Source organism: Myxine glutinosa, chromosome 4 (assembly GCF_964187855.1).
Source record: "Myxine glutinosa chromosome 4, kmMyxGlut1.1, whole genome shotgun sequence".
In the NCBI taxonomy this organism is placed as follows: Eukaryota; Metazoa; Chordata; class Myxini; order Myxiniformes; family Myxinidae; genus Myxine; species Myxine glutinosa.
In genome coordinates, this window is record NC_136264.1 from 101,949,890 (window position 1) to 101,977,210 (window position 27,321).

General features: G+C 43.0%; 1 protein-coding gene across 2 annotated transcripts in view; it reads right to left on the reverse strand.

The window, feature by feature from the left end:
* Positions 1 to 7,199: 7,199 nt before the first annotated feature.
* The window catches only part of LOC137425055 (prolyl 3-hydroxylase 1), a 125,243-nt gene continuing 105,121 nt past the window's right edge, over positions 7,200 to 27,321 (reverse strand). The window contains exons 11-16 of one of the 2 annotated variants that reach the window (XR_013623129.1): positions 26,419 to 26,514; positions 19,776 to 19,926; positions 15,353 to 15,470; positions 14,934 to 15,006; positions 12,518 to 12,612; positions 7,200 to 10,060 (exon numbers count right to left, since the gene is read on the reverse strand). Coding sequence is in view for 1 of the 2 variants with exons in the window: in XM_078776239.1 (XP_078632365.1) it covers positions 9,965 to 10,060; positions 12,518 to 12,658; positions 14,934 to 15,006; positions 15,353 to 15,470; positions 19,776 to 19,926; positions 26,419 to 26,514 (675 nt within the window). In the remaining variant the exon portion in view is untranslated. Of the gene's footprint in view, positions 10,061 to 12,517; positions 12,659 to 14,933; positions 15,007 to 15,352; positions 15,471 to 19,775; positions 19,927 to 26,418; positions 26,515 to 27,321 lie in introns of both variants that reach the window. The other variant, XM_078776239.1, reaches the window with a different exon arrangement.

The window sequence follows — 27,321 nt, forward strand, 5'->3', positions numbered from 1 at the left end:
TCAATGGCCATGTCTATGCCAAATATCAAGCACGTAAGCCTCTCCGTTTAGGAGTCTATCGGTAACATTACACACACACACACACACACACACACACACAAACTGTGTTTTATATATATAGATTAACACCGAGAATCTTCCTTGGGACACACTATAGGTACACACACCGAAAGATAAATACAGTTTCGACAAAAATACAATTGTGAACAATTACTTAACTTCGAAAACGTGGAGAACGTGTACAGCTTCGAAAAACCGTGCCGTCGCCGACAAGATCTCGCGAGATCGATTTAATGTGGAAATAACTATCATTACACTATGCAATGGTCCCTAGAAGGCAATCCCGCAACAAACTAAATTGCCATGTTTGGTGGAATGGTAAAACCTGTTGTTTTTGTCAAGTTGCCTCTTCCACTCTCTAAAGCTAACAGGGTAGTAGGGCCTGGGTGCTAATCACGTTTACAGGCCTTTTGTTTGGCCATTAGACTGCATATGTGCACAAAATGTGGGAGAACAAGCTGAACCTACTGTACATTATACAAACATAAACTTGAAATGTTTTCATGACGTTTGCATATATATTGCTAGTTTCCACCCGTTCTTAGAAATATACCGGCGGTGTCTATCAAAACGACACATTTTAGTGGTCCATCCTGGAGAGAACTTCCACCCTAAACCTCAGCTGTTCATTCTGTAAAAGGATCAGCATTCAGTCTGGTTCTTCTTCCTGCAATGTGATCTGGACCTCGTATATTAATATGTCGTCTTCAGTGAGATTTCGTTTTCCCAGCCTTTGAAATATTTGTACTATCTACCTATTATATATGCAAAAAATTAAGCGATTGGTGAGGAATAGGGAAAAAGGGAGAATTGGGAGTCGTAATGGATGAATCATACGGTTGGATGAGCTGGAGTCAAAAACTTGGCCTTATGTTGGCACATGGTGCTTCATAAAATGTATACAAACTTTTCCATGATGTTGATATGTGAAGCTGTTACCCATAAGGCAGTGCAGAGCAAGATGGTATTGCATATATATGGGGTATAAAGTCTTATACATTTTATTGAGATACCCTGTAAATAGCTCCGCAAAACATAAAGAATGAAAGACTTAGTAAAACATAGAATAGCACTCTTAAACGTTGCGACGTCAAACGATATGCATCCGCCCACATTATTACTTCTGTTCATTATACATACTTGTACCAAGCTTGATTTAAATCCATTCAGCTCTTCTCAAGTATCACATTTTTATCTGGCATGACCTCTGACCTTTGATGCCGAAATCGAATCAGTTCATCTTTGCATCATAATGTGTAGTTTTTTGGTTTTTTCCTATACAAGATCGAGGCTCGTGTAAGAGCTAACATTAATCACACAAAAAAAAAACGGACACATAAAACATAAATTGAACATCAAAAGAAACATCACTTTAATTTTTTGAAATGTGCAGCTTCACAAACACGTTTCTTGAATTGTAATGGCTGATTATGTGACGGGAACTTCACTTCAATCACCTGGTTGATCAACAATGGCATGCTTGAGTGGTTCTGTATTCGGGATCTTTCCCTTTAAATAATGACCCTCATAATGAAATCCTTCAGTTCTCGTGGTTAGACATTCATTTACTGCTGTCTATAGTCACTCTAGAGGCTTCTGACAGGGAAAACAATAAGAAAATGCAGATGCCACACCTGACATCTGAACAACGTTTAAGGGCAATTGGGATGATTGAGGATGGTGTAAGAGGCTGGTCTGGGTTGCTCACAACCTGCAATTTCCAACCTGGCCAGGCGTTATGGTGAAACTGGAACTGTGGATGATGGTCCACGAAGAGGAAGACCATGGGTAACCTCCCCAAACCAAGACTGCTGGATTGTGCTGCAGCATCTTCGTGATCGTTTCCGCCCTGCGACGCAAACAGCTGCAGTGACAAAAGGTCGCCACAACAACCGCATCAGTGTCTCTACTGTGCGGAGGCGCTTGAGAAGTCGGGGCCTGGTGGCAAGACGTCCTTGCAGAGGTCCAGTATTGAACGCAGTGCATCGGCGGAACAGACCAAGATGTCTGCAGCATTGCTGCTGGACACAGCAACAGTGGAGTGCAGTCTTGTTCAGTGATGAGTCCATATTTTGCCTCCATGCTGCTGATGGGTGTCAACGGGGATGGCGCAGAGGTGGGGAAAGGTATGCATCATGCTGTATTCGCCAGATCAATCGTTGGGGAGGACCCAGTGTGATGGTATGGGCCGGAATTTCCACCCGTTTCAGGACACCTCTCGTTATCATCGAAGGCAATCTCACTAGTCAATGTTATGTCAATGAAGTTTTGAGACCTCATCTGCTACCATTTCTCCAGGCTCATCCTGACATCGCACTTTTCCAGCAGGACAACGCTCGACCCCATGCTGCTCGCCTGACCACCGACTTCCTCCAGGAACAGGGTGTTGAAGTGATGCCTTGGATGCCTTATTCCCCTGACCTCAATCCCATTGAGCATTTATGGGATGAGCTTGGTCGACGTCTTCATCAAGGCGATCAACGGCTGTCAATCGGCAACTGCTCATTCAAGGCTTGCAGGAGGAGTGGGACAGACTTCCCTGCATCACAGCTCAGGGAGGACACACACGATATTGGACTGCTGTCATTCTGTCCTTGACTGTTAGGAGTGTTGTGTCCATTCCTGTGTCATTTTGTTTTGACTGTATTCAGGTGCATGCCTTTGTGTTGCAGTGCTGTAACTTTTGTTGCACCACCCTTCGTGATGTTCATGCTTTTTGTTTTTTCTGTGATTGAGGCAACCTCTTGTTTATTGACATGTGTTTAGTAAAGATTGCTGAACTTTACCTCTGTGTTCAAATATTTTTCATTTTTGCGTGGAGGATTTCAATGAGTGTCTTTCTAAAGATTTGATAAGTTTATTTTGACGTTGAGTATATAATAAAGGGAACGGGACACAAGATGGGGAGAGAGAGGGAAGCACACAAGCACAACGGTAGAGAACAGGGACATCGGGAGATCTGTGGGAGGGAGAGGGCTTGGGGGGAGGAGGCATGGGAAGGTGGGGGTGTGGGGTGGTAGAGGTATAAAACAAATGGACACTGCTAGGACTTTTTTTTTGTTTTTTGTATACAAGATCGAGGCTCGTGAAAGAGCGAACATTAATCACACAGAAAGACAAACCGACACATAAAACATATAACATAGGGAGCGGTAGACAAGATGGGGAGAGAGGGGGAAGGACACAAACACAACATTTGAGAGCAGGGACCGAGAGACATGGAGACATCGAGAGATCTGAGAGTGGGCGAGGGCTTTGGGGGGGGGGGGCGTGGGAAGGGGGCGGTGGGAGAGGTATAAAACATATGGACACTGCCAGGACTTCCAAGAAAGAAGTTGGAATTTCAAACAAGGTGGATCTGGGGTGAATTAGCGGGGGTAGAAATGATCAAGGTTTTGGATGGGGGAAGATAAGAGATGGTGGTGAACAGCTGTTTTAAAGACCTGGAGGGAGGAGTGGGATTGAAGGGAGTGAGGGAGTTTGTTCCAGAGGCGGGAGAAAAGAGGAATGAAAGAGTGAAGGTGAGCAGAGAGCCGAGATTTCGGCAGTTTAACCATCAGAGGGTTGCTGGCAGATCCTGTGCGACCTGTAGGAATATTTGGGGGACAGAGCACAGAGAGAGCTGGGGGTGCAAGGCCGGAGAGGAGTCGGTAGAAGACAGAAAGACCACCTACCTGCCTGCGGTGAGTGAGTGAAAGGCCCTCAGAGATAGCTTCATCGCAGGAGATTCCAATAATTCTGAAAGCTTTGGTTTCAACAGCGTGAAGCCGAGCTAGGTGTGAGGCAGGAGCACCGGCCCATAGGGGAGAACAGTATTCCATTGAGCTGCGGATGAAAGCCTTGTATGTGGTGAGGAGCTCAGGTGTGCCGAGGAAGGACTTCGCACGACGGAGGATGCCCAGTCGGCGACTGGCTTTGGAGGCCAGCTTGGAAATGTGGTTTTCCCAAGAAAGATCATGGCAGATAGTGAGACCCAAAATCTTGAGCGACAGAACTTCTTGGAGAGGATCGTTGAGAAAGTAGATGGGAGGGTTGTCCAGTCGATCTTTTCGGAGAGACATAGTAAGAGTGTGAGATTTGTCAGGATTGAAAGACATGTTCCACTTGTTTGACCAGTCTGTGATTTTGTCCAGGTCTTCAGAGAGTGAGGAGGCAGCAGACTGCCGATCTGAGGGAAGAGGAATGGAGCGGCAGAGAGTGGAGTCATCAGCAAAGAGATAGAGAGGATTTTCGAGAGAGTCAGAGAGATCATTGATGAAGACCAGAAAAAGCACGGGGCCCAGAACACTGCCTTGGGGAACTCCAGCCTGAACAGGAAGAGGAGATGAGAGAAACCCATTCAGGGCCACACGTTGACGACGACTAGAGAGGAAGTCCGCCAGCCATGCATGGAGATTTCCATGGATACCAAAGGAGGAGAGTTTGGTGAGCAGAGCGGGGTGCCAGACCGTGTCGAAGGCACGTGATATGTCGAGGGAGACAGCTCTAATTTCCTGTTTGGCATTGAGGACCTCCATCCATTGTTGAGACAGCAGAAGCAGCATGTCCAGAGTAGAGTGACCTGGTCTGAAACCAAATTGATGATCAGAGATCAAGCCATTGGAGAAGAGGAAAGATTTCATATCCGAAGCAATGATGGATTCCATGACTTTGCTGATAATTGGGAGAAGGCTGATTGGTCTGTAGTTGCTAGGATCTGTTTTTGCACCTTTTTTGTGCAAAGCGGTGATGTTGGCTGATTTCCAAGCAGATGGCAGTTGACCTTGAGCAAAAGAGAGGGTGAAGAGAACAGAGAGAGGGTGAGATAGAGCAGCAGAGCAGGATTTTAGGATCCGTGGGCTGATGCCGTCGGGTCCAGTTGCAGAATCAGAGTTGAGGGTTGACAGAAACTTTTCCACCTTGTCAGGAGGAAAGGCCACGGAGTCCAGGAGCAGCAGGGTACGACTGGGTATGGTGGGTACAGAGAGGGGTGGGTTTGGGACACAAGATTTAGAGGCAAACACAGAGTTGAGGCATTCAGCTTTTTCACGTGCGGAGTCAGCTGTGTAGCCGTTTGAGGTAAGGGAGGGGATGGAGGGGGAACAAACACCAGAAACGGATTTGACCAGACGCCACCAGGATTTGGAAGAGGGAGACAGATAAGAGAGTTCGGTCTTGAGAACGGAGAGATATTGTTTCCTGGCTCTCCTGAGGGTGGACACACACTTGTTTCGGGCTTTGTGAAAGGAAATGAGATTTCCTTCCGTTGGATTTGCTTTCCAGGAGACGAAGGCAAGTTGTTTCTGGGCAACAGCCTCACCACAAGATTCCGTGTACCATGGACGGGAGGAAGGGTATGACAACTGAAGACGAGATGGGATAAATCTGTGCATGAGAGAGCAATTTACTTTGGAAGAATTCCCAGGATGAGTTGATGTCAGAGGTGGTAGAGATGGGAGACCAGTCCAGATGATTGATGGCTGCTTGAAGACCGTGCCAGTTGGCCTGAGTGAAATGCCAGACTCGTCGACGCTGAGCAGGCTCCCTGAGGATGGTCAGAGGGATGTCCACTTTAACAAGGACATGATCAGATGATCCGATCGGAGCAGAAGAAGAGCAGCAGACATTTTCAGGGAAGTTAGTCATAACCAAGTCCAGAAGAGAAGATGTTCCGTTGACTGAGATCCGGGTCGGGAAATTGACAGATTGTGTCAGTCCCAGTGAGTCGCAGAAGTCCTTTGCTGAGGAGCCATGGCTGGTGAGAGAGGTACCCACACCCAGCCAACTGGCATGATGACAGTTGAAATCACCACATATGAGGAAGAGAGAGTTGGGATGAGTAGATAGAAGTTGGTCCATATCATCAGACAGCGAGATGTAGATGGAGTCATCACTGTTTGGTGGACGGTACAACACACATATGAACAAGAGGTTGGAGCGAAGGGGAAGCCGTAGCCAGAGGTATTCCTGGGGGTGAGGTGGAGAGAGTGCAGTGCAGGGCGAGTGAGGAAGAGAGTTTTTGATAAAGATAGCAACCCCGCCTCCAGGACGAGGCTCAGGTCTATCATACCGGAGGAGGGAGTAGCCCGGGAGAGATACTATGGAATCAGAGACATCATAAAGGAGGAAAGTTTCTGTTAAGCAGATCACGTCTGGTTTGACAGAAGCAACCTGTATGGAGAGATCAGTTAAGTTTGAACGAAGGCCCCGGATGTTTGAGGTCCATACCGTTAATGAAGAGGAAGGGGGAGCATCAGATACAGAACAGGGGGGAGGAGGGGTAGGGTAAGATGTGGAAGAGGTGGAAGAGGTAGGGAGAGCTGTTGAAGGTGTGTCAGAGATTTCAGAATAGCTCGGAGAAAGGGAAGGATGGGGCGGACAAAAGGTTTGATGGTGATTGGGTGAGCCACAATGAGGTGTTATTTGAGGAGGGGGAAGAGCGAGGCAGAAGGTTGGGGGAGATGGAGGTGAGAGTTTGAAGGGGGAAGAAGCGGGGAGGACGACTTCCAGTAAAGAAGTTGGTATTTCAAAAAAGTGGATCTGGGGTGAATTAACGGGGGTAGAAAAGATCAAGGACTTATACCATGTAGACTTATACCATGTTTGGTCAAAATCTCATCACTGGTTCATAAGTTGGCATGGTAACATAATTTTTACTTAACATGACCTATGACCTATGACCTCTTGACCCAAAAATCTAATCAGTTAATCGATACATCATTATACATACCTACCTGCGCTAAGTTTGACTTCGGTCCCTTCATCCATTCTTAAGTTATTGCGGTATGAATTTTTTTTTTGTTAACTTGACCTATGACCTTTGACCTATTGACACCAAAATCGAATCGGTTAATTCTTTGCAGCCTAATATATACTTGTACCAAGCTTGGTCAAAATCCCATCACTGGTTCACAAGTTAGCTTGGCAACAGAATGTTTACCTAAGGGGACCTTTGACCTTTGACCTCTTGACCCCAAAATCTCATCAGTTCATCATTACATTGTTACACATAGCTGTACCAACATTGACTTAGGTCCCTTCAGCCATTCTTAAGTTGTGGTAACAAAAACCTGTCATGGAAGCACGGACGGACACACGCATGCACGGACAGACGGACAGCAGCTGAACGGACAACTCAAAAAAGAAAAAGGCAAGCCAGGTAAAGTGTGTGGAAATCAATTTTTAGTCGGAAAACGTATTTCTATAAAAACCGTATTTTAAAATACAAATGGTGTACTTTCATCGATATAAGAAATCTATAATGGGGGAAAAGAACAAATTTGCACACTCTTATTATACACGGCTAGAATAAAGAGTCAACAGGTGTTTGTACCTGGTAATTTGCAATAGATACTCTGGAATATAATGCAGTCCTGCATAGTAATCTTTTACAAATACATTATATGCAAATGAGCAAATTCTTCAGCTTGTTGTTCTTCTGGAACGTTGACTCTGACTTTCTCATTAAAAAAAAAACCACAGCAGCTTCATATTGTATCCGCAAGCTGCGATCATGAGCACCCCACCACCTAGAATCACAACATTTGTAGGTCTAGTTACAAATATAAATACAGTATGAGGTCTAAACTGTTTTGTGAGTTCTGATTATAGTGTTTTGCGTCATTGACAATTAGAACTTTCACTTTGTCTCTCATGAAATAAGCTTTTACTTTTTGTGTACAAAGTCTTGTCTCATGGACTCGTACAGCAATTGCACACTTCATTTTGTGGAGCAATTTGTATTTTTCATTTCTTCTCATGTGGTTGTCGCACCAGGATTTACAGCAGGTCTTTAGTTCACCTGGTTGGCATTCCCATCTAAGCCCATGGCTCATGATGCTCGTATCGTGGTGAAAATTCCGTATCGTGGTGAAAATTCCGTATCGTGGTGAAAATTCCATATCGTGGTGAAAATTCCATATCGTGGTGAAAATTCCGTATCGTGGTGAAAATTCCGTATCGTGGTGAAAATTCCTTATCGTGGTGAAAATTCCGTATCGTGGTGAAAATTCCGTATCGTGGTGAAAATTCCGTATCGTGGTGAAAATTCCGTATCGTGGTGAAAATTCCGTATCGTGGTGAAAATTCCGTATCGTGGTGAAAATTCCGTATCGTGGTGAAAATTCCGTATCGTGGTGAAAATTCCTTATCGTGGTGAAAATTCCGTATCGTGGTGAAAATTCCGTATCGTGTTGAAAATTCCGTATCGTGGTGAAAATTCCGTATCGTGGTGAAAATTCCGTATCGTGGTGAAAATTCCGTATCGTGGTGAAAATTCCGTATCGTGGTGAAAATTCCGTATCGTGGTGAAAATTCCGTATCGTGGTGAAAATTCCGCATCGTGGTGAAAATTCCACATCGTGTTGAAAATTCCGCATCGTGGTGAAAATTCCGCATCGTGGTGAAAATTCCGCATCGTGGTGAAAATTCCGTATCGTGGTGAAAATTCCGTATCGTGGTGAAAATTCCGCATCGTGGTGAAAATTCCGCATCATGGTGAAAATTCCGCATCGTGGTGAAAATTCCGCATCGTGGTGAAAATTCCGCATCGTGGTGAAAATTCCGCATCGTGTTGAAAATTCCGCATCGTGTTGAAAATTCCGCATCGTGGTGAAAATTCCGTATCGTGGTGAAAATTCCGTATCGTGGTGAAAATTCCGTATCGTGGTGAAAATTCCGTATCGTGGTGAAAATTCCGTATCGTGTTGAAAATTCCGTATCGTGGTGAAAATTCCGTATCGTTTTAAAAATTCCATATCGTGGTGAAAATTCCATATCGTGGTGAAAATTCCGTATCGTGGTGAAAATTCCGTATCGTGGTGAAAATTCCGTATCGTGGTGAAAATTCCATATCGCGGTGAAAATTCCGTATCGTGGTGAAAATTCCGTATCGTGGTGAAAATTCCGTATCGTGGTGAAAATTCCGTATCGTGGTGAAAATTCCGTATCGTGGTGAAAATTCCGTATCGTGGTGAAAATTCCGTATCGTGTTGAAATTTCCGTATCGTGGTGAAAATTCCGTATCGTGGTGAAAATTCCGTATCGTTTTAAAAATTCCATATCGTGGTGAAAATTCCATATCGTGGTGAAAATTCCGTATCGTGGTGAAATTCCATATCGTGGTGAAAATTCCGTATCGTGGTGAAAATTCCGTATCGTGGTGAAAATTCCGTATCGTGGTGAAAATTCCGTATGGTGGTGATTTGCCCATTGTGTCCTAATGTCAGTGTAATTCATGGTAAAGTACCAATATGCTTGGCCAACATGTCATGTATGTACAAACTGTCCCATGAGCTTTTGATCACGTACAATTAATTACTATACTCCCTTGTTGTTGGAAAAGCTGTCCGTTTGACTGGCTGTGTGTGTGTGTGTGTGTGTGTGTGTGTGTGTGTGTGTGTATGTGTGTGTGTGTGTGTGTGTGTGTGTGTATATGCATGCGTGCGTCTGTGTGTGCGCTTTTGTACATGTGTGTGTGTTTGTGTGTACGTTTGTGTATGTATGTGTTTATATGTGATATTACACCCAATGGTGGTATTTTTGAGGCACCTTCCCCTACCCATATATACATCACCAATCTTCTCCATAAACGAATATAGAGATGACCCCTTAACATCGTTTAAGTTGTAAAAAGAGATTTTTAAAGCACAATATACAGGTTGCTGGATGTTTTTGCAACGTGGTTTCACTATTAACACAGTAAACAAAATATATTTGCAATAGTCCTTTCTGTATATCATTTTTGCATTTACCATATCTCTTGTGCAAGATTTCCATCGGTTGATAAATCGATGGTTTATTATCCACATCTACCAATGCAAGAGCCTGCCAAGATTAAAGAGGTCATCCGCAAAAAGGACAAGGTGACGTCATGTGAGCAGCAAACTGGGAGTGTGGCATCACGTTGGCAATACGGTGGCTACGGTCAAAGCTCATCACGGGCTGTTGACGTTGCTGTCTTCGTTTCATCCACGTCATCCGAAAACAGCATAGACACGATGTCATCTGCTTTCAGTCGTTCCTGCAAACACATTGACAATAAAACAGGTGTGGTTTTACAATCGTGTGTGTGTGTATATATACATATATATATATACATATATATATACAGTGCATTCAGAAAGTATTCAGACCCCTTCACTTTTTTCACATTTTGTGATGTTGCAGCCTTATGCTGAAATCGTTTAAATTCATTCTTTTCCCTCATCAATCTACACTCAATACCCCATAATGACGAAGAGAAAACAGGATTTTAGAAAGTTTTGCAAATTTATTAAAAAGAAAAAACTGAAATATCACATTGACATAAGTATTCAGACCCTTTGCTATGACACTTGAAATTTAGCTCAGGTGCCTCCCATTTCTCTTGATCATCTTTGAGATGTTTCTACACCTTGATTGGAGTCCACCTGTGGTAAATTCAATTGATTGGACATGATTTGGAAAGGCACATACCTGTCTATATAAGGTCTCACAGCTGACACTGCACACATGAAAGACCACAGAATCCTGTTTCTCACAGTCTGAGAGTCCTTTCGGTGCTTTTTTGCAAACTCCAAGCGGGCTTTCATGTGTCTTTCACTGAGGAGAGGCTTCTGTCTGGCCACTCTGCCATAAAGCCCAGATCGGTGGAGTGTTGCAGTGATGGTTGTCCTTCTGGAAGTTTCTCCCATCTCCACACAGGATCTCTGGAGCTCAGCCAGAGTGACCATCGGGTTCTTGGTCACCTCTATTACCAAGGCCCTTCTCCCCCGATTGCTCAGTTTGGCCGGGCGGCCAGCTCTAGGAAGAGTCCTGGTTGTTCCAAACTTCTTCCATTTAAGAATTATTGAGGCCACTGTGCTCTTGGGAACCTTCAATGCAGCAGAGATTTTTTTTTGTCGGCTTCCCCAGATCTGTGCCTCGACACAATCCTGTCTCTGAGCTCTGCAGGCAGTTCCTTCGACCTCATGGCTTGGTTTTTGCTCTGATATGCATTGTCAGCTGTGAGACCTTATATAGACAGGTGTGTGCCTTTCCAAATCATGTCCAATCAATTGAATTTACCACAGGTGGACTCCAATCAAGGTGTAGAAACATCTCAAAGATGATCAAGAGAAATGGGAGGCGCCTGAGCTAAATTTCACGTGTCATAGCAAAGGGTCTGAATACTTATGTCAATGTGATATTTCAGTTTTTTCTTTTTAATAAATTTGCAAAACTTTCTAAAATCCTGTTTTCTCTTTGTCATTATGAGGTATTGAGTGTAGATTGATGAGGGAAAAATGAATTTGAACCATTTCAGCATTAGGCTGCAACATAACAAAATGTGAAAAAGTGAAGGGGTCTGAATACTTTCTGAATGCACTGTATATATATATATTTGTGTGTGTGTGTGTGTGTGTGTGTGTGTGTGTGTGTGTGTACGCTTGTACATATGCATTGTGTGTGTGTGTGTGTACGCTTGTACATATGCATTGTGTGTGTGTGTGTGTGTGTACGCTTGTACATATGCATTGTGTGTGGGTGTACAAATCACAGACAGAAAGGAGAGGTGTCTTTCTCTTTTTGTAAAATTGTTGTATCTGCCTTCTCTCAGCTCTGAGAATATTATTTTCAGGTGCATTCGCTTCCTGTGGTTTAAGGCAATGTTTTCAGCAATAAATGGATTGCCCAGACAAAAGCCTTTATGCAACACAGCTGGACAATTGTTGTCCACTTCAGCATTTTACTGCCTAGAATAGTAATTTATCTTACATTTTATATTGTATGGAGGTATTTGACAACCCTATGCCTCCCATCAAATGAAGTTGAATACATGCCAAGGCATTTTCAAAACCAGGACATTACCTTCGCTACAAAGGTGGACGGGGGTTATGTTTTCACCCCTGTCTGTCTTTCTGTCCCCTTGTGAACAAAATATCTCAAAACGTTGTGGACGGATTCGGACGAAACTTGGTGGACAGGTTGGGTGTGTGACAAGGACGAATTGATTCGATTTTGGTTCAGATCCGGATCCAGATCTGACCTATCAGTGGGATACAAAACCTAAACTGTTCTGCCTGGCGGAGGTTTGCTCTCTACCGAGTGTTCTTGTTATTTATGGTTTAAATATATCTCAATATATCAACAATCTTTGATTTTCTGCATCGAGGTCGCTGATTGGCTGAATGCATCGGTTCGAATATAATGAGTGTTTTGTTTAACCGGATCTTGAAGCCAATATATTTTTTCTCTTCGACTTTAAAATCGAATAAGCCCTTCGACTTGTGGAACCACGTTCATGATAAGGTGCAACCCTACTCTTACCTCGAGCGCATCAAGGTGCAGTGCACCTCCATCGATCATCCTGCATGTCTACCTGGGATCTTTTATTCTCCCATTAACCCACCGTTATCCAATGTCTCTGGTTCCTTTCCTCTCTCCTCTTTTCTTTCATCATCCATTCATTCAAACTTTTGCCATGTCTATGTTACAAGATAAGTCACAATCTGCTCACCCGCTCCTTGTGGATGGGATCGAGGGTAAACCAGAGCGCTACGGCACAGCGTTGTCCCTTCGTCACGGCCCTCACACCATGAGGGTTCTCACTGCCTGAGGAAAAGCCCACCATTCTGCCACATTTTGGGTGCACCTCTGCCTGAAAGGTTTGATGTAATTTGTATAAACACAGTATTGTTACACATTCTCGAGAAATATTCACATTTGTGTTCGTTATCAAAGGATGTTCCCATTTCACAAACAAAACATTTGCAAAACCAAAAAATAAAATCAATCAAACAAAGATAAAAAGCAAACAAAAAACAAAACAAGAAATGTCATGCATGGCACGATACTTGCGAAATCCCTAAAATAGGTTGTTGGCCTATGATGACCTCAAAAAATACTTGGTGGTTGAAGTCAATGTCCAGATCTGAAAATCCTCTTCAAATTTCAAGTTATTTGGATGAAAATTGAGGATTTTAGAAATTTGGCCTATGTTGACCTTTTGGTCCCCGTTGGCCTGAAAAATACTTGGTAGTTGAATTCAGTGACCAGATCTGCAAATCCTCTTAAAATTTCAAGTTATTTGGATGAAAATTGAGGATTTTAGAAATTTGGCCTATGTTGACCTTTTGGTCTATGTTGACCTGAAAAATACTTGGTAGTTGAATTCAGTGACCAGATCTGCAAATCCTCTTAAAATTTCAAGTTATTTGGATGAAAATTGAGGATTTTAGAAATTTGGCCTATGTTGACCTTTTGGTCCACGTTGACCTGAAAAATACTTGGTAGTTGAATTCAGTGACCAGATCTGCAAATCCTCTTAAAATTTCAAGTTAATCGGATGAAAATTGAGGATTTTAGAAATTTGGCTTATGTTGACCTTTTGGTCTATGTTGACCTGAAAAATACTTGGTGGTTGAATTAAGTGACCATATCTGCAAAACCTCTTAAAATTTCAAGTTAATTGGATGAAAATTGAGGATTTTAGAAATTTGGCCTATGTTGACCTTTTTTTGGCCTATGTTGACCTCAAAAATACTTGGTAGTTGAATTCAGTGACCAGACCTGCAAATCCTCTTAACATTTTAAGTTAATCGGATGAAAATTGAGGATTTTAGAAATTTGGCCTATGTTGACCTTTTGGTCTATGTTGACCTGAAAAATAGTTGGTGGTTGAATTAAGTGACCAGATCTGCAAAACCTCTTAAAATTTCAAGTTAATTGGATGAAAATTGAGGATTTTAGAAATTTGGCCTATGCTGACCTTTTTTTGGCCTATGTTGACCTCAAAAATACTTGGTAGTTGAATTCAGTGACCAGACCTGCAAATCCTCTTAACATTTTAAGTTAATCGGATAAAAATTGAGGATTTTAGAAATTTGGCCTATGTTGACCTTTAGGCCTATGTTGACCTTTTGGCCTATGTTGACCTCAAAAATCGTGGGTGGTTCAATTCAGCGACCAGATATGCAATTCCTCTTAAAATTTCAAGTTATTTGGATGAAAATTGAGGATTTTAGAAATTTGGCCTATGTTGACCTTTTGGTCTATGTTGACCTGAAAAATACTTGGTAGTTGAATTCAGTGACCAGATCTGCAAATCCTCTTAAAATTTCAAGTTATTTGGATGAAAATTGAGGATTTTAGAAATTTGGCCTATGTTGACCTTTTGGTCCACGTTGACCTGAAAAATACTTGGTAGTTGAATTCAGTGACCAGATCTGCAAATCCTCTTAAAATTTCAAGTTAATCGGATGAAAATTGAGGATTTTAGAAATTTGGCCTATGTTGACCTTTTGGTCTATGTTGACCTGAAAAATACTTGGTGGTTGAATTAAGTGACCAGATCTGCAAAACCTCTTAAAATTTCAAGTTAATTGGATGAAAATTGAGGATTTTAGAAATTTGGCCTATGTTGACCTTTTTTTGGCCTATGTTGACCTCAAAAATACTTGGTAGTTGAATTCAGTGACCAGACCTGCAAATCCTCTTAACATTTTAAGTTAATCGGATAAAAATTGAGGATTTTAGAAATTTGGCCTATGTTGACCTTTAGGCCTATGTTGACCTCAAAAATCGTGGGTGGTTCAATTCAGCGACCAGATATGCAATTCCTCTTAACATTCAATCGGATGTTTATAAACAAAAAAAATCTCAATTTAATCCATCTAAAATTCAGGCTTCAACAACAAAATGTGAAAAATTCAATGGGTGAATACTTTCTGAAGGTACTGTAGATCCACCTTTGTCTTGCTTTTTACTTTTTAATGAGCAGCAAAAGGGGCAGGTACCAATATCTTTAAAAAGTTGGTAGAAGCCAACAAAGAATGCAAAACATGTCGAGAAATGGTTTAATTTGTTTCTCATACTCCACACTTTATCAAGAGAAGCTAAGCTTCCAAAATTCTTCTGGTGGAGATGGTACATACCGTTATCATTTCGTTCAACGTGGTGAAGATGAATTTCCCTCCATCAAAGTTATCATTGAGGTAGAGGATGGCACTGGAAAAAGAAAATCAGTGGAATGTCAACTGGTATTTAGGAGGTCATGAAGTGCAGATTTTTATTATCCAGGTCAAAATTTTGTATTGTCTTGGGATGGAAAAGGAGAATGGGAATGAGTTGGTTAGCATTCACATTAATTTCTTCATTAGGAAGGAATCACATTCAGGTAACAGCCTGAATATTTTCCTCCCAAACTTCTGAAATATTGTGAAGTGAAGGCTGGACAGTTTCCACAAATAGTTTCATCAACCATTTTGCCATCTCTGCTACCATTTTGATGCAGCCAACCACTTGTTATCTTGTTAGGATCATATGGTATAGGTATGTGATGCTGTCGTATTACCTGTAATCACGATAAGTGTAAGCTGGAGGCTCTTTTCGGCATTCCTCAAATTCTGTGTTGAGTACACAGTTATCGGCATGCACGGGATGACTCAAATCCATTCGATCCCCCTGCTTGCCTGAAACAGGAGTGAACAACAATGGCTCGCCCATCTACGAGTACATGTGAATTCAAAATTTAAACAAAACTTGTCACTATCACTCTCGATTGGTTTATCGATGTCTATCTGTCCATCTATTTCTTGGGGGTGGTGGGAGAGATTGTGGATTGGGTTCGTGGGTGACATGAGATGGTGGTGTCCCTACAGCTTAAAGTCCACCACCACTCTTCACATGTTATACCATGCCAACCTCCACAAATCTGAGGACGAGGGAGTCACTATATCTTCACAATCAATGTACCATATAGAGGAGGTTATAGTCAGGTTCACTATGTTTTTTCGTTCAAAATTTTGGAGATTAGCAAAACTACATTTTTGGAATATTCAGAGCATGAGGATTCCAAAAATTAATGTTTACATTTGCGTAGACACCTTTGCGAAAATGACACTCAGGACAGTGATGAAGATCTGTAAAAGCATATTCCTGAAGGGTATAGACCTAGTAGATCCTGTGTATAGGACTTATAGTTCAATCTGATACTAACAAGGCTGCTTTCTTGCTTTATAAACCCATACCTATAACTTCAAAGGACTTGCAATGTCATGTATTATGTAATACAGTTATAACACAAATATAAAGATAATGGTTTTCAATTACCTTTGTTTGTTGCTTTTCTATAATCCTGAGCACTCTTTTGAGGCCTTTATTGGATTCCTTGACCCAGAAAACATAGGATTGGCATATTTAATTAAGTTTCAAGGTTGACTAGAAGCCGAGACAGCGCAAAATATGTTTTTTATGGCGGCCATTTTGAAAATCCAAGCGGCCATGAAGGTGTCTGTGCAAATGCCAACATTGATTTTCGGATTCTCCATGCTCTGATTCCAAAAGTGTACAGGTTTGCTAATCTCCCAAAATTTTGAACGAAATTATATTTGTTAACATAGTGAACCTGACTATTACACAATTCACCGATTAGTTGATAAACAAGGAAACAAAATTAATTTGGAGTAGAATCGGGAAAAAGTGTTAATGATGTGAATTCAAGCAGTTCATAGCCTTCATAACCTTTGAACTTTAAAAGTTCCTTATAATGTTCTATCTCCCTTTGCCGAATCTTGCTATAATTCACCAAATGTCCGTCCGTCCGTTTGAAGGTACCGCAAAAACGGCTGAACCGATCGCAACGATATTTTGGGTGGGTAATCCTAGGACCCCTGGAATAAAATAGGCTGTATTGTTTTTCCAATTTTTTCCCAATTTTCCAAGTTTTCCAATTTTCCAGTTTTTCCAAACACGATGAAATAATATTTACCGATATGAACAGTGATGTGGCTTTTGTTGAAATTCTACAAATACTGTTTATTCTACGTACCAGGAGAGAGTAGATCGACTCCTGACGAACTCTTCCTATATAAACGTGCAGCTCCGAAGTAACATGGCAGCGTGTGCAAAGCGACTGAGAAACAGGTGTAGCAGCCGCTTCCGTGTTACAGATTCGGCCCACATTCTTCACATATAAACGTGCGACTGAGATAGACGTGCAGCGGCCGCTTCCGTTTTGCAGAATTCAATCTTTTTTCAAAATGGGTGCCATGTACTGTTTAGATGTTGATGATTTGGGTGTGATATGATTCAACGGATGTTTATATGAATCGTTTAAAATAAAAAAGCCTTCAATTTCTGATATTTTGCCTTTTCATTTGGGCTTCCCAATTGAAGCCCCACCCATAGGGCGGGTACCGTTGCTAGTAGTATATTATTGGGAGAGTCAATTGGGAGAGTGCTTTCGAGTGAGCTGTCTCATCCGACGAGATCACTCTCAACAAAATAAAAAAATCTGCGATTCTGGCACAATGTCAGCAGAGGGCGTTGTTTCGCAAAATACACTGCACTTGGTGGGGGATGTAAATTAAGCTAATTAAAGCAGCACACTTTGACTGATTGGATTATAACAATACAGTATTACTCAGTGTCTGGATAGACATGGTCCACACATTGTTCATCTACAGGACGTATAAGCCGATCATGTAAACAAAAAGTCCATCCGCATCCTTCAGAACAACTACAATTGATATGGAGCTTTTGTTATTGTAATCGAGCAGTAAAAGTGGCCAAAAAGTACACTAATGCTCCTGGAAATGCCATTTTGGTATTGACGACTAAAGCAGGTACACATTGGCCATGGAATTATGGAGGGCTTCAAATATGGGACGAACAAAATAACATAATCTACCCCAGAATTCTCAGCGAGCATGCACAGAAACCCCTAGCAGCAACGGTGTTTAGGGCACCCTAACGTATATCGTCTGCGCAAGATAATATTTGTTGCCTAAAATGGCTCACGAAGCTTCTAAACAAATCTGAAAATACTCAGAAAGTACCTGAGAGAAATAGCTGTGTTTCTGCACAACAAAAGAGTAGGGGAACCATCTGAGCTCACCAAAAGCTACCCACACTGCAAACTCCCAATGATATGTGCGGGTGTAAGGTCCGAGTGGACGGGCATGTGCTACCCAAACCCCCGATGGATCCGTTACCAGCGAATGGACTTTGAACTTTGTGGGAATGCATCCTACAAACATGGCAGGCTTGGTGATTTATTTAATGGACGTCTGCAATTGGAAAGATGATGTTGGGCGTAACATTCAGTTTTGAGATGTAATGGTAATCAAGTCTTTGACAAAGGACATCTTTGCAACGTGAAAATACACAAAACTTGTATATCTGGTTTGAGTGCTTCTGAACACCGATGAGGACATATATGAGGCTTGTGAATGTACAAGGTAAGTTTTAAATAATGATATTTACTATTAATCTTGTTGAGGGGTGTGAGGGAGGAGTGGAAGATGTGAGGTCCGTTATAAATATTTTTTGTCTGGTTGCGGGGCCACAATATAATTTATACGAGATTTTTGCATCTATTGATAAAAGCAGGTGTGTGTGTGTGTGTGTGTGTGTGTGTGTGTGTGTGTGTGTGTGTGTGTGTGTGTGTGTGTGTGTGTGTGTGTGTGTGTGTGTGTTTGTATTTGTGTGTGAGACTGCTGCTACTCGCTTGTATTATCGAGAAATGGCACAAATTTGGCACCTCTCATTCACGGATATTTCCTGACTCCGATTTACACCCAGGAACACTACAATTATGGTTAACCATTTTCAAATTGCCACTCTTCTGCTCTTCCGTTTAAACGCTGAAAATTGTGTTTGTAACACTATTTGACTTACATAGATTGCACCAGCAATGGCAGGTTAAAAATGCCCCAGTTAGTACAAGTGAGTCGCTGAAAGTGATGCCTGAAAGAGCCCGTGCAAAAGGCCACACAGCGCACGTGCGGAAGTCCTCGTTAGCACATACGTCATTTTGAAAGTCCCGTATTAACACTGACCCCAGGTATACGCGGACGGTTTATCACATCAATGGAGACAGCAGTAAAGTAACAGATAATCCTCTAATGGGCATGTAGAGTAGCAAGCTTGTAATTACCTCCTCCACCGAAGGTGGACGGAGGCTATATTTTCACCAGGCCCTGTCTGTTAGTCTACCTGTGAGCAGGATATGTCAAAAATTTATGGACGGATTCGGACGAAAGTTGGTGGAGAGGTTGAGTGTGTGACAAGGACCACTTGGTTCGATTTTGGTGATGATCCAAATCTGGATTCGTATACGAGAATTTTTATTTTTTTTAGTGATTCTTTATCATTGAGAGATGGAGCAAAAAGCAATATACAGCATGATTTTTCAAACAGCTGTGGGTGGATTATGACAAAACTTGGTGGATGAGTAGGTTAGGTGACAAGAACAAGCCGATTCGATTTTGGTTCAGGTCCGAATCCAGATCCGGCCTATCAGTGGGATACAAATGTAAACTGTTCAGCCTGGCGGAGGTATGCGCTCTCCCGAGTGCTGTTCTAGTTCTCACTGTGTAGCAATGGGACTTGTGTCTGCTGATTTTATTTTTGACACTCAGTTGGAAATGTGGTTTTCCACACACTCGAATCCAGTGGATCGAGTTCTCAAGCTCAATTTTAAAGTTGGAAAATGGGATGCATTTATGACTTGCTTTGGATGTCTTCCTTCTGCATTGCAACTACCTCAATCATATTGCTTCATAATTTTGACAACTTCAATAACCCTAACCCTCCTTACTTATAGTATGTGAGACAAGATAAAGGGACCAACATGCTCGGATGTCATTTGAGAAAATACGTACAAATAATTCGCTGAAAGCAATCGGCATAATCTACTCTTTGATCCTTCACCAGGAAACAATTGCTGTTACTTAACCTGCAAAAGTGAAAAGCAACAAAAACATGAGACTTACCGTCAAGCGCAGTCCGACAAACGAGGTGCGAAAAGGAGAAGAAGAGTGGACTCTTGAGTCGAAAGTATGAATGGATTATTTGTCTGGCCTTCTCGCTAACGTCATAGAAGAGCTTTGCCAATGGCAAGGGGACCCGACCCTCTTGTGCATACTGTGGGAATTTTGGGCGAGGAAGACGAGGGAGTATTAGAGATTAAAAAAAAAATTAAATCTAAAGGAAAAATAGTAGGAATATTTTGAATCTGATGTACCATACTGTTACAAAGCTGTCGACTTCCGTTTCCGGTCTTGCTGGCGAGGGTTCGTTTATTCGCAGCTCTACACGCTCTCCATCGAAATCGAAGTTAAGTAATTGTTCCCATTTGTATTTTCGTTATAACTATTTATTTTATGGTGTATGTACGTATATTGTCCCGACGAAGATTTTCGGTGCAAATCTTTCATACCTGTATTGAAAATCGTCTTAATTCGTGTCGTGTCTTGAGGCCTTGTAGTTGTACAGTGAACACTGTACAACCTTGAGGCTTTGTTTTTCTCTCAGCGGTCCGTCGTTTGTGAAACCAATAACTTTCGTTCTCTGTTTTCGCAGTCTTTTCACCCCATAGCCTACTTCCTTATGTGAATCTCAACTCAAAAAAACAAAAAAAATAAGACATTACCTTCTCTGTGCTCATTCGTTTATTCATTCTTATTCGTTCGTTCGTTTTTCGACCACGTGTTTCTCCCCCATTTCCCCAGATAGATTGTCAAATTTCAACGCGTTATTTTATCGTCCATGCGTTATTGTTTGATTATAGTTAGTTTTGGTTTGAATTTCCTGTAACTCGTAATTAATTAATCGTGTTCTCCTCCTCGTGTGCAGCCTTGTAGTTGTACCCCCGTCGGTGTTTTGTTAACTTAAGCGTGTTTTGCTTGGCTCTTAGTTTTTTCCCTTCTACCCCGAACATAATACTCTGTCTAACGTTCTAAATCCCCACCCCCCCAAAAAAACAAACAAACAAAAAAAACAAAAAAAAAAAAAAACATTTATTTTCCTTTCTCCACGTGTACTGTTGTCTCATCCTGTATTTTCTGTCCAGGTGTGCTGTTCGCCCCGCCCCCATTATCTCCTTGCCATCCACCGTTTGCCCTGTTCACGTGACTCGTGGTGGTCCCTCTCGGCTCTCCCCCTGTTGGTATTTTGTGCATAGAAGATTGTTCACAGTTCTGTTTAAATATTATTTAAATATGTTTAACCTTTCCCCTTCTGTGTTTATTTCAGTGGTATATTACAACACGCTGTTTTTCTTCCTATTTAAAAGGCTTTTCTCAATTTCCTCTCCAACGCATGCCACTTCAAAAAAAAGAAATTCAATATCTTATACGTCTCCCTCACTACATGGTCTAAATTCACATTCATTCCATCCCTCCTCCATCGTTCTGAATCGGATTGCTAACTTGAAAATCACAACAAACCCAATTTGTTATCAATGTTCGTCTTTCATAAATCATCCACTTTCTAAACTCCCCTCTTGCCCCTCCCATCCAAATCCCCCCCCCTTGCACCTCCCATCCAAATCCGCCCCCTTCCACCTACACTCCTAAACTCCCCCCTTGCCCCTCCACTCCTGAACTCCCCCCTTGCCCTTCCCCTCCTAAACTCCCCCCTTGCCCTTCCCCTCCAAATCCCCCCCTTGCCCCTCCACTCCTGAACTCCCCCCTTGCCCTTCCCCTCCTAAACTCCCCCCTTGCCCCTCCCCTCCAAATCCCCCCCCTTGCCCCTACACTCCTAAACTCCCCCCTTGTCCCTCCACTTCTAAACTTCCCCCTTGCCCCTTCCCTCCAAAACTCCCCCCTTGCGCCTCCCCTCCTAAACTCCCCCCTCACTCCTCCCCTTCAAAACTCCCCCTTAACCCCTCCCATTCAATTCTCCCCCCATACCATTCCTCTCCAATTCTCCCTCCTCCCCCCTCCTCCTCCAAGCTGCCTCCTCCCCACTTCGTCTCCCTTCTATCTCATACCTCCACCCCCCCAAACCTTCTACTTTCCTCTGCCCCCCCTCAAACAACCCCTCACTGTGCCTCATCCCTTCACCATCAAACCTTTCATCCTCCTCATCCTTCCCTTTCTTGGAACTCTTCTGCAATATCTGACACACTATCAACTGCTCTCCCTACCTCCCCCTCTCATCCTTCATCTTACCCTACTCCTCCCCTCCCCTGTCCTGTACCTGATGCTCCCCCTCTCTCTTCATTAACGGTATGGACCTCAAACATCCGGGGCCTTCGCTCAAACCTGACTGATCTCTCCATACAGGTTGCTTCTGACAATCCAGACTTGATCTGCTTAACAGAGACTTTCCTCCCTCAAGATGTCTCTGATTCCTTAATATCTCTTCCTGGTTACTCCCTCCTCCGGTATGATAGACCTGAGCCTCGGCCTGGTGGTGGGGTGGCTATCTTTATCAAAAACTCTCTTCCTCACTCTCCTTGCACTGCCCTCTTTCCTCCTCACCCCCAGGAGTACCTCTGGCTACGGCTCCCTCTCCGCTCCCACCTTTTGTTCATATGTGTTCTGTACCGTCGCCCAAACAGTGATGACTCCATCTACATTTCACTGTCTGACAACATGGACCAACTTCTATCCACTCATCCCAACTCTCTCTTCCTCATATGTGGTGACTTCAACTGTCATCATGCCACCTGGTTGGGTGTGGGTTCCTCTCTCACCAGTCATGGCACCTCAGCAAAGGACTTCTGTGACTCACTGGGATTGACACAATCTGTCAATTTCCCGACCCGGATCTCAGCCAATGGAGTATCTTCTCTTATAGACTTGGTTATGACAAACTTCCCTGCTAATGTCTGCTGCTCTTCTTCTGCTCCAATCGGTTCTTCTGATCATGTGCTTGTCAAAGTGGACATCTCTCTGGCCATTCTCAGAGAGCCTCCTCAGCGTCGACGAGTCTGGCATTTCACTCAGGCCGACTGGGACGGTCTTCAAGCAGCCATCAATCATCTGGATTGGTCTCCCATCTCCACTGCCTCTGACATCAATTCTTCCTGGGAATTCTTCCAAAGCAAACTGATCTCTCTCATGCACAGATTTATCCCATCTCGCCTTCAGTTGTCTTACCCTTCCTCCCGTCCATGGTACACTGAATCTTGTGGTGAGGCAGTTGCCCTGAAACAACTTGCGTTTGCCTCTTGGAAGGCTAATCCAACTGAAGGCAACCTCGGTTCCTTCCACCAAGCTCGGGACAAGTGTGTGTCTACCCTCAGGAGTGCCAGGAAGCACTATCTCTCCTCACTCAAGAATGAACTCTCAAACCTGTCTCCTTCCTCCAAATCCTGGTGGCGTCTGGTCAAATCCGTTTCTGGTGTTTGTTCCCCCTCCATCCCCTCCCTTACCTCAAATGGCCACACAGTTGACATCGCACGTGACAAAGCCGAATGCCTCAACTCTGTGTTTGCCTCAAAATCCTTAGTCCCAAAACCATCTCTCTCTGTTCCCACCTTTCCCAGTCGAACCCAACTGCTCCTGAACTCTGTGTCCTTCTCTCCTGACAAGGTGGAGGAGTTTTTGTCAAACCTCGACTCTGATTCTGCAACTGGACCAGACGGCATCAGCCCACAGGTCCTAAAATCCTGCTCTGCCGCTCTATCTCACCCTCTCTCTGTTCTTTTCACCCTATCTTTTGCTCAAGGTCATCTGCCAGCATCCTGGAAATCAGCTAACATTACCGCTTTACACAAAAAAGGTTCAAAAACAGATCCTTGCAACTACAGACCAATCAGCCTGCTCCCAATTATCAGCAAAGTCATGGAATCCATCATTGCTTCGGATATGAAATCTTTCCTCTTCTCCAATGGCTTGATCTCTGATCATCAATTTGGTTTCAGACCAGGTCACTCTACTCTGGACATGCTGCTTCTGCTGTCTCAATGGTTGGAGGTCCTCAATGCCAAACAGGAAATCAGAGCTGTCTCCCTTGACATATCACGTGCCTTTGATACGGTCTGGCACCCAGCTCTGCTCACCAAACTCTCCTCCTATGGTATCCATGGAAATCTCCATGCATGGCTTGTGGACTTCCTCTCTGGTCGTAGTCAACGTGTGGCCCTAAATGGATTTCTCTCATCTCCCCTTCCTGTTCAGGCTGGAGTTCCCCAAGGCAGTGTGCTGGGCCCTGTGCTTTTTCTGGTCTTTATCAATGATCTCTCCGACTCTCTGGAAAATCCTCTGTATCTCTTTGCTGATGACTCCACTCTCTGCCGCTCCATTCCTCTTCCCTCAGATCGGCAATCTGCAGCCTCCTCACTCTCTGAAGACCTGGACAAAATCACAGACTGGTCAAACAAGTGGAACATGTCTTTCAATCCTGACAAATCTCACTCTCTTACTATGTCTCTCCGAAAAGATCGACTGGACAACCCTCCCATCTACTTTCTCAACAATCCTCTCCAAGAAGTTCTGTCGCTCAAGCTTTTGGGTCTCACTATCTGCCATGATCTTTCTTGGGAAAACCACATTTCCAAGCTGGCCTCCAAAGCCAGTCGCCGACTGGGCATCCTCCGTCGTGCGAAGTCCTTCCTCGGCACACCTGAGCTCCTCACCACATACAAGGCTTTCATCCGCAGCTCAATGGAATACTGTTCTCCCCTATGGGCTGGCGCTCCTGCCTCACACCTGGCCCGGCCTCACGCTGTTGAATCCAAAGCTTTCAAAATCATTGGAATCTCCCGCGATGAAGCTACCTCTGAGGGCCTTTCACTCACCGCAGGCAGGTAGGTGGTCTTTCTGTCTTCTACCGACTCCTCTCCGGCCTTGCTCCCCCAGCTCTCTCTGTGCTCTGTCCCCCAAATATTCCTACAGGTCGCACAAGATCTGCCAGCAACCCTCTGATGGTTAAACTGCCGAAATCTCGGCTTTCTGCTCACCTTCACTCTTTCATTCCTCTTTTCTCCCGCCTCTGGAACAAACTCCCACACTCCCTTCAATCCCACTCCTCCCTCCAGGTCTTTAAAACAGCTGTTCACCACCATCTCTTATCTTCCCCCATCCAAAACCTTGATCTTTTCTACCCCCACTAATTCACCCCAGATCCACCTTGTTTGAAATTCCAACTTCTTTCCTTGAAGTCCTGGCAGTGTCCATATGTTTATACCTCTCCCACCTCCCTCCCCCCCCCCCCCCTTCACATGCCTCCCCCCAAAGCCCTCTCCCTCCCACAGATCTCTCGATGTCTCCATGTCTCTCGGTCCCTGCTCTCAAATGTTGTGTTTGTGTCCTTCCCCCTCTCTCCCCATCTTGTCTACCGCTCCCGATGTTATTTGTTTTATGTGTCTGTTTGTCTTTCTGTGTGATTAATGTTCGCTCTTTCACGAGCCTCGATCTTGTATACAAAAAAAAAAAAAAAAAAAAAAGCGGTTTCTTGGCCAGGCCTTTACTGGGTGGTCTGCCATTGCATTCCCAACAGTAGTTAGGGCAGGAATTTGGAATTTGGCAATGGTGCCAGCAACAGCTCGAGTACTCTTTGTTAAGGATGTGCACCTACTAATGCCGGTAGATGGGGGGACACCCGCTTGATATCCATCCGTGGGACGTCACACACATTGATGAATCACCCTGCCTGTGAAACACCGGGATGACAGTTTACAGCTGGGTCGGGATTTGAACCCAGGCTAGGCAGCTTAGAGTGTGCGTACATCTAGGCCATCCTGCCAGCCCAGTTAGGAATATGGAATATAAAAAAAATTTAGAAGGAAATATTGGCCGAACTTACTTGGCCAAGAAGAATGTTTTTTGAAGGATTATTGAATAAAAACAAATGTATCCGTAGATCAATGTTCATTGTGTAGAACATTCTCAGCTTGTTTTGCTCTCCCACTTGCCATAATTTATTCGATTAGCTTGTTTGCAGATTAGGGAACTGTGTTTGATAAATAATTGCAAAACGTTGAGTCTCAATTGCTACACAGCATCTAACTGGCTTCTATCGCTCATTAAACTGTTATCATCAGTTAGGTTATTTGACTTATATGATCCCTTCATGTTTATACTCGTAAAGAGCCGTCAAAAATGATGGGTTGTAAAAGTTTATTCGATGGTGCAGCCTTGTGAGCGTGCCAAGATCTGAAGCCTCGGCCCTGTGTCAGGTGTGTTTATATCTTCTTTATTTATTAGACTTCCTACGGATGTAAATGAACACTCATTTTATTCTGCGTGCGTTTCAAATCAAGTGCAGCGAATTTCACCTCCCTGTGCCCTGTATTTATTGTTATTTAAAAAAAAACGCTTCTGTACACCGCCCCTGATGCCCGGTTTGCAAGCCACCGTCTACATTTCCAATAGAAGAGACATAATTACTCTTATGGAAAATGTTTTTCGAGTTTGTTTTATCCTCAAAAATAGATCACCGTGAACTCACATTCGTGTTAAAAGATTGAATTTTAAAACCTACCCTTATGAAGCGGGACAGACATCTGTACAAACACATAAACTGACATTGTGTTTTATATCGTAGATATATTTTGATGAGCAATTTATTTTGCTGGGAAAGGGAGAACAGGTTTCATTGCTGGATTTAGTAACATTAACTTGTGTAACAGGAAATGAAACAAGGCGGTAAGAAGAGGGATAAATGTTTTTGTGATGTTTTTACCCGGAGTGCTCTGTACACAGTGATCCCATCAAACCTCTCGCTGGGGCTGTGTGGCGATGGTTTTCCTCCATAACCGTCCCCTGCCAGTCCAGCAATCTAAGACCATGGAATAATTCGTATTAATAGGGTCAAACATATGTCAGTTAGTCACTATTGTTACAGAGCTTAATCATAATCTTATTACTAATTGTTGTTACATTTTCCATTCGAGGGGACGTCAATACAGTTGTTTCATCTACAATACATTTGCTTGTAGTTTTTAATGATCCTATGACTTTTTAAGCCAAAATAATTCGTTTTTTGGCAGGTGATATGGACAAAAGTCCAGGTTCTAACTTCATTTCACTTATCCTCGACAAAATGGTGAGAAAGTGCAACACATAATATGAAAAATCACTCATAGAGCGACACTTGGAAAAAGAAGAAAGTAGAATGGCACTCAGTAGAGCATCCTTTTGAACTCACAAATAATTGGTGGTTGAATTCTGTGACCTAATATGAAAAATCGTCTTCAAATTTTAAGGTAATCGGATGAAAATTGACAATTTTAGAAATTTGGCCTATGTTGACCTCAAAAATATTTGGTGTTTGAATTCAGTTAGCCGATATGTAAATCCTATTCAAATTTCAAATCAATCGCATGAAAATTGAGGATTTTAGAAATTTGAAGAAAAGTGGTTGACCTTTGGCCTATGTTGACCTTTTGACCTAAAAAATTAATAGGATTTTGTTGGACCATGAACCTACCATTTGGTGAAGTTTCGTGAAGATCGGTTTAAAATTGTGACCTCTAGGCAATTATAAGTGAGCGGACAGACAAACACACACACAAACCGGAGTGATCAATATACTTGTCAAAAAATATATATTTTTTGCAAGTAACAAGTAAAAGTTATCAACAAT